The sequence below is a fragment of the Ahaetulla prasina genome, chromosome 5 (assembly GCF_028640845.1).
Source record: "Ahaetulla prasina isolate Xishuangbanna chromosome 5, ASM2864084v1, whole genome shotgun sequence".
In the NCBI taxonomy this organism is placed as follows: domain Eukaryota; kingdom Metazoa; phylum Chordata; class Lepidosauria; order Squamata; family Colubridae; genus Ahaetulla; species Ahaetulla prasina.
This window is the reverse complement of record NC_080543.1, coordinates 136,285,971-136,297,743: the sequence shown is the minus strand read 5'-3', so window position 1 is coordinate 136,297,743 and position 11,773 is coordinate 136,285,971. Positions and strand designations below refer to the sequence as shown.

At 40.1% G+C, this 11,773-nt stretch overlaps 1 protein-coding gene across 1 annotated transcript in view; it reads right to left on the bottom strand.

The window, feature by feature from the left end:
- Nucleotides 1-5,877: 5,877 nt before the first annotated feature.
- DGKH (diacylglycerol kinase eta) overlaps nt 5,878-11,773 on the bottom strand; it is a 130,680-nt gene continuing 124,784 nt past the window's right edge. The window contains exon 30 of the mRNA XM_058185182.1: nt 5,878-9,953. Coding sequence (XP_058041165.1) covers nt 9,864-9,953 — 90 coding nt within the window. The 3' untranslated portion in view covers nt 5,878-9,863. The remainder of the gene's footprint in view (nt 9,954-11,773) is intronic.

Below are 11,773 nucleotides of genomic sequence, written 5' to 3'. Positions count from 1 at the left end.
TTCAATGATAGAAAGGCACAAAAATAAACCGGTCACTTAAGGAATCATAAAATTACTATTAACAGAACCGCCCGAATAGTCTGTACACAGCAATGTAACAATATATCCCAAAGGTGCAAAACACATGAAAACATCTTTCAAAATAGTATATGCAATAAATATCTCGGTTTTCATATATATATATATATTTTAAAAAATAAACCTGTGCTGCTGTAAACAGTTTGTAAACAACCAAAACTCACTGCTTCTTTAAAAAAAAAAAAAACTAGTAAATAAAAATTCCCAAGCTTAAAGCATTCTCTGCTCAGCAGATTTCATCGCGGATTAAGATTTGATTTTTTTTTTATGATGATGATGATGATCGTTATTGTAACCCTAGGCAGAAATCACAGCCTGGGTGATCTGCAAAATATCCCAAAGGGTCTCTCTAATTTGGAGAGTTGAGAGATTGGATAGAGAGCTTTGAAATCTGCTAATAGCCAGTGGAAAATTCACACAATTTTTGCATGGTGCAAGTGAAGCTATTTATCCCTGCCTGGATATAGACCTATTTTTCTAGATGGGTATGCCTGTAGAGAAATTAAAACGACAACACTAATCTTTGCAGTACAGGTAGACCTTGACTTAGGACCACAATGGACACCCAAAACTTATGTTGTTACGCGTGACGTTTTGTTAAGTGAATTTTATCCCTTTGTTGCCACAGTGAATTGCTGCCGTTGATAAGTCAGTAACCTGGTCGTTAAGTGAATCCCCACAGATATTGCTTGTCAGACGGTCACAAAAGGGGATCGCGTGACCTTGGGTGCCAGTGTTGGGATTCAGCCAGTTCGCACGACTTCGGGAGAACCGGTGGTTAACTTTCTGAGCAGTTTGGTGAACTGTTTTTTGGAAGAAATCATTAGGGCAGAGAACCGGTTGTTAAATTATTTGAATCCCACCACTGCTTGGGACACTGCGACCGTCATAAATGTGAAGCAGGTGCCAAGTGTCTGAATTTGGATCACGTGATCATGAGGATGCTACAAAGGGCGTAACTGTGAAAAACGATCGTGGGTCGCTTTTTTCAGTGCGGTTGTAACTTTGAACGGTCACTAAACAAGCTGTTGTAAGTTGAGAACTACCTGTAATTGCAAATCATCTAATACAGATGGAGATAATTTAGCTAGTTTCAGCCTCTGGCTAACTCTGGATGTCTCCATGCTTCAACTCATTGCAATCATTGGGGCGTTGCATATGACTAAAATAACTCCCATTAATTGTAGTGAACTCTTAGCATAATTGATTTGGTTCCTAAATCTATTTAAAAATAGAGAGATTGGCGTATTCAGCATTCTCCAAAGAATAGAATGGAATGGAATGGAATAGAAAAGAAAAGAATAAGAGTAGAGTAGAGTAGAGTAGAATAGAATAGAATAGAATAGAATAGAATAGAATAGAATAGAATAGAATAGAATAGAATAGAATAGTATAAAGTAGAATAGAGTAGAGTAAACAGAATAGAATAGAATAGAATAGAATAGAATAGAATAATAGAGTAGAGTAAGTAGAGTAGAGTAGAGTAGAGTAGAATAGAATAGAATAGAATAGAATAGAATAGAATAGAATAGAATAGAATAGAATAGAATAGAATAGAATAGAATAGAATTTTTTATTGGCCAAGTGTGATTGGACACACAAGGAATTTGTCTTCGGTGCATAAGCTCTTGGTGTACATAAAAGATAAGATACATTCGTCAAGAATCAAAAGGAACTAATTCAAGCACAGAATTGTCAGCTTCTGCTAAATCACACATGTGGGGAACAAAATTATGACTCTCACCTATGTCCTGATTCCAGAGAAAAAAATAACTGTTCTATGAGTCCACATAATATTTTTTAACCTAACTGGCTTTTTCACAAGGATTATTATCCCTGAACATCTTGGCTTAGTAAAAAAAAAAAAGGTTAAACCACTTTAATTTTATGAAATAGTTGGCAAAAAATGGAGAATCTGATGTCTAGACTGGTGTTACCCAATCTTGGAAAGTTTAAGTTGTGTTGGCTTCTAAACCCAGCCAATCACGAAGTCCATAAAAAGCTTAAAGGTTCCAAGGTTGAGTAACATCGAGCTATAATCTCATCTAGATGTTCCTGATTATTTCTGTATTAAGAAATACGACTTTCCGTAATCCCCATTATTTATCACTTGTGCAATTTTTTCCAAGAATTGAATTCTACGAGAAAATATTTACAAATCTAAGCAGGACAGTAGTCGGCCTTGGGAATTTTATTCCATTTCTTCAAAGGGAGAGCAGCTTTAGAAGCGTATGGTTTCTTATTGACAGAGTTGGAAGGGACCTTGGAGGTCTTCTAGTCTGACCCCACGCTCAAGCAGGGGGCTCTATACCATTCTGGACAAATTAATAGATTCAGATCAAATAATAACAACAACAACAACAACAACAACAACGAGTTGGAAGGGACCTTGGAGGTCTTCTAGTCCAACCCCCTGCCCAGGCAGGAAACCCTACACCATCTCAGTCAGATGGTTATCCAACATTTTCTTAAAAATTTCCAGTGTTGGAACATTCACAACTTCTGCAGGCAAGTCGTTCCACTTATTGATTGTTCTAACTGTCAGGAAATTTCTCCTTAGTTCTAAGTTGTTTCTCTCCTTGATTAGTTTCTACCCATTGCTTCTTGTTCTACCCTCAAGTGCTTTGGAGAACAGCCCGACTCCCTCTTCTTTGTGGCAACCCCTGAGATAACTTTAAATAACTTTAACCAGTCCTTTCCTGCTTATGGTTCTAGCACCAGCACACCAGAACAACTAGACACAAGAACAGTTTTTTCCCGAAGGCCATCACTCTGCTAAACAAATAATTCCCTCAACACTGTCAAACTATTTACTGAATCTGCACTACTATTAATCTTCTCATAGTTCCCATCACCAATCTCTTTCCACTTAGGACTGTATGACTGTAACTTGTTGCTGGCAATCCTTATGATTTATATTGATATACTGACCATCAATTGTGTTGTAAATGTTGTACCTTGATGAACGTATCTTTTCTTTTATGTACACTGAGAGCATTTGCACCAAGACAAATTCCTTGTGTGTCCAATCACACTTGGCCAATAAAAATTCTATTCTATTCTATTCTATTCTATTCTATTCTAATGCATTATCAAAAGTGTGTTTAAAAAGTGACTAGGATTTTTTTTTTTAAAAAAAAGAGAGAGGTTACAGGTAGTCCTTGATTTTATTTTATTTATTTATTTATTTCGATTTTTATACCGCCCTTCTCCCGGAGGACTCACAACAAATCCTCCCGGAGGATTTACAACAATTCATTTAGTGACCATTTGAAGTTACAATGGTGCTAAAAAATAGTGACTTACGGCTGTTTTTCACACTTAGGATCTTCGCAGCATCCCCACCGTCACATGATCAAAATTGCCAGAAGCTTGGCAACTGGCATGTACTTATGACAGTTGCGGAATCCCGGCCGGGGCACATGATCCCCTCTTGCGACCATCTGACAAACAAAGTCAATGGGGAAGCCAGATTCACTTAACAACCGCATTACTAATTTAACAGTTGCAGAGACCTACCAACTGTGGCAAGAAAGGTTATATATGCGTATATAATGTGTAAACACGTACTAGGTATCTCACACGGCGTATTTTGTCTTAACACTGCTGTGCTTTTTAATCTCTTTTTTATTATTTTTAACTTTTCAGGACTTTCCCTCACCATCAGCACGGTACCAGAGTTCCTTACTTCTCATTCAGAGAACTGACTCCTTGGTTTCTCAAATTGCAAATTCATTATTTCCCTTTATGCCTGGCCCCCAGCCTTATTTTCTCCATTTTACAGAGTTAAGGTGCTTTGTCAGGAATTTCTCTCAATTAAAGATGGACATAACTAACACAAATAAGAGAAGATATGTGTGTGTGTGTCTGTATACACAAACACACACGCACATACACAAACACACATGCACGCACATATACCAGTGGTGGGTTTCAATTTTTTTTACTACTGGTTCTGTGGGCGTGGCTTGGTGGGCGTGACATGGCTTGGTGGGTGTGGCAGGGAAAAGATACTGTAAAATCTCCATTCCCTCCCCACTCCAGGGGAAGGTAACTGCAAAATCCCCATTTCCTCCCGATCAGCTGGGACTTGGCAGCAGAGAATAGACGGGGGCAGGGGCAGTCAGAATTTTTACTACCGGTTCTCTGAACTACTCAAAATTTCTGCTACTGGTTCTCTAGAACTGGTCAGAATCTGCTGAAACCCACCTCTGATACATACATACATACATACATACATACATACATACATACATACATATGTAGATCTTTGGTTATTCGGGTTTTCTCCCGCGTAAAATTGGAAGTGTCTTGGCGGCATTTCGACGAAGTCTCATTCATCATCTTCAGGCTGGTGTTTACAGCTTCGTGCTTCTAGGAGCAATGTGTGATCGCAGCTGTTTCCTCCTTTTGACTGTTAGTGGGGGTTTGAACTGATGACGAGACTTCGTCGAAACATCGCCAAGACGCTTCCAATTTTACGTGGGAGAAAACCCGAATAACCAAAGACCTACATACAAACACCCGCGAAAACCTCAGAAAACACACACACACACACACATATATATATTCTGTGAAATACATTTCTTAGTGCTTAATAAACATCTGGTTGTCTGGGTATTTAATTTGCTTAACAATACAAATTTACATTCTTAATCTCCACCCCTTTTTTCCAACCATTGGTAAAATAAAATTTATGTTTGATAGTATTCTATATCCCCTTTCTGTTTAATTTTCACTGTCAATCTATCCATTTCTGCACAATCTGCCTGACTATCTCTTCATCTCGCGATATATCTTCATTTTTTCCAGTATAACCCTCCCTGCTGTTAAAACGAAGATCCTTAATTTTGAATGACAGCTTCAAACCTGACCCTATCTATATAGAACTAAACCCCATTTCTCTATCTGCAGGGTGCTGGAACCCAGAGTTAAGATTTATTTTATTTTATTTTATTAGATTTTTATACCGCCCTTCTCCCGAAGGACTCAGGGCGGTGTACAGCCAAATATTAAAAAGCCCACAATATACACATTAAAAACAAAACTAAAACAAGCATATTACAAATGGCCGAGAATTTAAAACAATTTAAAATTTTAAAATTATAAATAGCCCCAATTAAAATTAATAAGACATTTAAGACTTTCAAGCCAAGATTCAGGATTGTGTGTTTCATTTTCCACTGGTAATGGCACACTCGCTCAACAACTGCACGAATTCTTCCACGAAGCAGATCAACACTAAATATATCACACTGTGGCTCGTGAATGCTGGGGAAATCAGGAAATTTGAGCAGATCGAATAAATACCGGTAGTTCTCCACTTACAAAAGTTCATTTCGGGAACGTTTGAAGTTACAGCAACATGGGAAAAAGTGATTGACGAACATTTTGCACGCTTACCGTGTTTCCCCCAAAATAAGACCCTGTCTTATATTTTTTGGAACCCTGAAATAAGCGCTTGGCCTTATTGCCATGCGTTCAAAAGCCTGATTGGGCTTATTATCAGGGGATGTCTTATTTTGGGGGAAACAGGGTACGACCGTTGCAAAATCCCACGGTCAGGTGATCAAAATTCAGCCGCTTGGCCACTGAGTCATGTTTATGACGGTTGCAGTGTCCTGCGGTCATGTGACCCTCCTTTTGCGACCGGGAAGCCAGATTCACTTAACAAGCGTGGCAAGAAAGCTCGTAAAATGGGGCAAAACTCACTGAACGAATGTCTCGCTTAGCAACAGAAATTTTGGGGTCCATTGTGGTCGTAGGTCAAGGACCACCTGTGTTAAACTGGCAACTCACCTTCCAGGTGTATCCACAGAGAAAAAAGTCAAAAATAAATTTCAAGACCACCTGTGTTAAACTGGCAACTCACCTTCCAGGTGTATCCACAGAGAAAAAAGTCAAAAATAAATTTCAAGATGGGATCCCCTAGTCCTTGATTGTAGCCAGCATCTGGCCTTTTTAAAAACTCTTGTAAACATCCCCTTGCTACCTTTGAGGGGGAAAAAATTAGGACTATATGAATCAAATAACCAAGACTTAGTATGCATTGGGGGGGGGGGGAACCGCGATATCGATGCTCTGAATACAATTTTTCTAAAAGGGCTTTCCTTTTATTTTCTGGACTGAAAAAAAGAAAAGAAAAAAAGATTATGAAAACAAGGTTAAAAAGAAGAACTAACTTTTTGTGCAAATGTAGAACATGGTTTAAATTAAATCACAAGGAAGCAGCAGGGAAAATTCTATTTCAAGGATTTTAAAAAACGGAGTGTGGCTTTTTGTCTCCCTCTTTTTCAAAAAATCTAATTTTCTGCATTCGGGATAGTCTAGCTAATGCATTGTTCCCTTCCCTAGAACAGCATATTAATATTCCGAAAGGAGAAAAAGCACAGAGCGAGTAATCATGGCTAAATGAAAAATAATTATAGCCTTTTTTTCGGTGCATGCCAGCCTTCTGTTATTTCCTTTTTTTAACCCACAAGGATTTAAAAAAAGAAAAAAGAAAAAGTATTATTGTGCATAGCAGAGCGGTACTTGCAACTCTGTGAGCCAAGAATGTGATAGGTATGGCAAAATATCAAAATGAGTGTAGTAACAATGCAATCTGGGGCAAATATTGATGTAAACGCTGAGAAAATACGTAAACTTTCCACGAAGGTTTCAGTAAGTGAGGTCGGTTTACAAGCAATTTGCTTTCCAAACCAAATCCCTGTTGCGTTGCTTTGCTTTGCTTTGCACACAATTCCATGAAAAGTGTTTGCACATATACACTAAGCCATCTTAAATCTTAAGTAAACATTTAAATATATTTCATATCCCCCTTCTTGAGTAGATGTTGCTCTCTTTAGTGGCAGTTAAGATTTGAAAGGCTTATTCTAATGGTCAATTTCTGTGACTTTCAATAATTTTAGTATAGGTAGTCCCCGTTTTACAACAGTTCCTTTAGGGACTTATGATCGTTTTTTTCCCACGACCGTTGTGGTCATGTGATCAAAATTCAGAGGCTTGGCAACTGGCATGTACTTATGACAGTTGCAGTGTCCCAGGGTCATGTGGTCCCCTTTTGTGACCTGCTAACAAGTCAATGGGGAAGTCAGTTCCACCTAATAATTGGTTCCGCTGTAACTTCGAACAGTCACTAAATGAACGGTCGTAAGTCGAGGACTTTAACTGACACTAGCCAAGAGGACAAAAGCTTAGTCTAATGTGTGAAGCGGGACCTTGGGGTTGTTAAAAGAACAAATCTGGTGGAAACAAACGATTGATCTAGAGTTTAGGGTCTGACTGTTTGGAGAAATGGAATTCAGTCCTGATTCAGACTTCCCTGCATTTTGGTTAGCTTGTAATGGTTTAAAATCTGGTGGAAAGAATTTAAGAGCCCACAAGGGGGAGATCCCACAGGCGCTTTTCCCAAAAGGCAACTGAACTTTCTTGGGTTTTTTTCTTTGAAAGGAATAGAATAGAATAGAATAGAATAGAATAGAATAGAATAGAATAGAATAGAATAGAACAGAATAGAATAGGAGTTGGAACAGAGGTGGGTTTCAGCAGGTTCTAACCAGTTCCAGAGAACCGGTAGCGGAAATTTTGAGTAGTTCGGAGAAGCGGTAGTAAAAATTCGGACTGGCCACGCCCACATCTGACTGGCCCCTCCCCCAATTCTGACTGCCCCGCCTCTGCCTCCCAGGTCTCAGCTGATTGGAAGGAAATGGGGATGTTGCAGTAACCTTCCCCTGGAGTGGGGTGGGAATGGAGATTTTACAGTAATCTTCCCCTGCTACGCCCACCAAGCCATGCCACACACACTAAGCCATGCCCACAAAACCAGTAGTACAAAAATTTGAAACCCACCACTGAGTTGGAAGGGACCTTGGAGGTCTTCTAGTCCAACCCGCTGCTTAGGAAGGAAACCCTACACCACTTCAGACAAATAGTTGTCCAATCTCTTCCTAAAAACTTCCAGTGTTAAAGCATTGACAACTTCTGCAGGCAAGTTGTTCCACTGATTAATTGTTCCCACTGTCAGGAAATTTCTCCTTAATCCCAGGTTGCTTCTTTCCTTGATTAGTTTCCATCCATGGCTCCTCGCCCTGCCCTCAGGTGCTTGGTTTCGCTTCTGTTTCACTTCTCATCCAAGAAGCTTCTTCTGGTCACTTCTTTGAGAACTGAAGAAGCTTCTAGGATGAGAAACGAAAATTTTTCAAAGGAATTAAAAAACAACAAGAAAGCCCAGTTGACGTTTGGAAAAAACGCCTTTGGGAAAACCATGACCTGGATGATGGAGTATCTCCAGAGACAACCGCGGTGGTTGTTGGGAGCTGTAGTTCATTCAGAGTGAGCCCACCATCGAGATAACATCTTAACTTTTCTGGATTCCTCTACTCATCTTCCTGGCTTCAACAATATCTAGAATCCGAGGTTTCCTGGCTCTGAAGCGGATGCATGATTTTCAGAAAAAGGAATTTCTTTTTCTGCCCCACCAAACTTCCACCAAAGTTTCCAGTCCATATTAACAAAATGGTTGGATAACAATATTTCTGATGAGTTAAATCCATCTCTAAACTAATTATATATATATAATATATAATCTGATGCACTTTGAGTCGCTCGGCTTCCACGTTTTTGGAGCTCAGACATCCGAGGTAAACTTGGAGTTGCTTTAACGAAGAGAGTAAGCGCTGCATCATTTTATCAGCCGTGAGGAGACGGTTCAGATCATTTTCCCTTGGGGGAACCAAATCCTAAACCTGCCGGGTTCTAGCAATTTTCAAAATACTCTGAAATGACCTGAAGCCTGAGTAGAAGACGTTTTGCACAGCTAGAATACGGTGACCATGTTTACCACATGCAGCGTGTTTCTATCCCATCACGAGAAAAATAATAAAATCCCTAACAACCCCCCCCACACACACCCAAAAAAAACCCCCCAGTAATAAATTAAACCTTATTAAAACAGATATAAAAGTTCTTCAAGTGTAAGAAGTTATCATCATGCAAACAGGCGGGTGTTTTGGCATGTCCGTTCACGGCATCCGACGTTATTTTCGGCCAATGAAAGGAGGGCGGGGGAAATAAACCCGAGAGAATGATGGTTTGAGGTACCCCCGAAACATCCGGATGGGATCGAGTCTACGAAGACACTGGAGGCTCTGGATAAAGTTAGGCTTTGAGTATTTGTCACACAGAACGATCTCATTTTGTAAAATGATTTGTCATTTGCAAATTGAAAGAAACTGAATGGATCTGGGTGGATTACCAGCGTCCAAATAACGTACATGCTACCCAGGAAACGTGGGTTTTTTGGGTTGTTGGTTTTTTTTACTGTAATGGAGACATTTTGATTACTTCTTGTAATATATTTCACAGCCTTTTTTAGACCCACAAACGAATGATGCGGTGGCTTAGAGGTGGAGCTCTCACCTCACAATCAGGAGGCTGTGAGTTCGATCCTAGGTAGAGGCAGATATTTCTCTCTCTGGCCACAATGAGAATATATCTGCTGGACAAAACTCCGCACTGGCGACAGGAAGGGCATCCGGCTAGTAAACACTCAGCTCCATATAGTTGCCAAGAGTCCACCCCGCAAAGGGATTATCGGGTCATTAAAAGATTGATTGAGACCCACAAAACCTTTTGGATACTCGCATTCAACTCGTTCATCAAACCTCGCCCCGATCAGAGTTAATGCTCTTCTCACAACCTGGCATTTACTCGCCGGGGAGGAACCCGCGTCCTTCTACACCGTTGTGTAAAGTAGCACTTCCTCGACGGAGCCGCGGGCACAGCTACAGTTCCGGTAACGGTGGGCTCCTGCCAAATTCTTTAATTCCCTGAAGAATTCGCTTCATATGACCCACTTTCGTTATCCCCAAATCCTATGGGACAAGACAGAAGACAGATTCATTCCCAGAAATCCAGAGTAGCAGAACATCATTTAACTTTTGGCAATAAAGCTAGTTTAGAGAGCACCTATTTTAGACAATTAGTCCATTTCGCCCCCATACATATCAATTTATTTAGACAGAGTGGTCTAGGGGTGGCCCTAGAAGTGGAGTTGTCGCCTGTGAGTTCGATTCTAGGTAGAGGCAAATATTTCTCTCTCTGGGCACAATGAGGATATATCTGCTGAACAAAACTCCACATTGGAGACAGGAAGGGCATCCGACCAGTAAATATTCTGCTAGCTCTATTCAGTTTCCCAGGCTTCACTCTGCAAGGGATTATGGGGTCTTTAAATGATGATAATGATATCAATTTATTTAGACACTGAATTGTGTTTCCAAGGAAAAGTTTTGTAAAAGAAACGGTGCTCTCTGTTTTTTCCCCTGCATTCTTCATTTCTTAGATTTTAGACATACATTCTCGATTTGTCTCCCTGGAAAGGGGAATGGCACAAAATCAATTTTTACAAGGATCCGCATTTGTTTCTTGAATGGAAATTTCCGTTTTGCCTTGGCATCTTCAAATATCCAGCAAGGCAAGGAAAATAACCAGCCAACCATCTTAAATAACAGAGGAAGCATCAGGAAAGCTAGCAGAACAAAATAGGCATCGGGAAAACCTTTTCCAACAACATGTAGAAATACAACAAAGTGGTTTTCGTTCTATTTTTAAGAAATATAGTTGGGGGCACATCTTTGTAGGATTTCAAGTTCAGAAATCAGAGACCATCCGTAAAGCTCAAGACCAATATGAAACAGCGCAGGAAAGCAGAAATACATTCCTTTTAAAACAAAACGGAAAATTGTGTCTTGAAATCCATCTAAATTTTTACAGGCAGTCTTCAACTTATGACCGTAAGGGACTGGGTTTATTATACAATCACTAAGTCGTGGCACTTGTCACACTTCTAATGACCTTTTTATTTTGGCAGTCCTTAAGTGAATCTGCCGTTGTTAAGCGAACGCTGTGGTCTTTACGCAAACACATTGTTTGCTGGGGGCTGTTTTTGCTGAAAATACAGAAGCAAACACCAGCTTTCCGCAAAAGTATTACACAGGCGGTCCTCGACGTATGACCACAATTGAGATCTAATTTTCTGTTGCTAAGCGAGACAGTTGTTAAGTCAGTTTCCCCCGTTTTATGACTTTTCTTGCCACGGTTGTTAAGCAAATCTGGCCTCCCCATCAATTTTGCCGGTCAGAAGGTGGCAAAAGGGGATCACGTGACCCCGGGACGCTACAACCGTCATTAAGTACATGCCAGTTGCCAAGCCAAGTGACCCTGGGGATGCTGCGACGGTCGTAAGTGTGAAAAATGGTCGTAAATCACCTTTTGCAGTGCTGTTGTAACTTTGGTTGCTAAATGAACTGTAAGTTGAGAACTTATCTGTAAATCACAGTCCCGCATTGGCCGAAGAGGTTGTAGAAAAAAATCCTTTTAAAGGGTTCAGACGATCCCAGCTGAGTTGCCTGATCGCCAGAACCTTTTAAAAACATTTTTTCTACCACCACTTTGGCCGAAGAGGTTGTTAAAAAATGCTTTTAAAAGGTTCTGGCAATTAGGCAACTCAGCTGGGATCGCCAGAGGAGCCTTTTCAAAGCTTTTTTTTTTTTACAACCTCTTCGGCCAAAGAGGTGGTAGAAAAAATGCTTTTAAAAGGTTCTGGCGATCAGGCAACTCAGCTGGGATCGTCTGAACCTTTTAAAAGGATTTTTTCCCCTCTGGCGACTTGCCTGATCATCACAGCTGACTC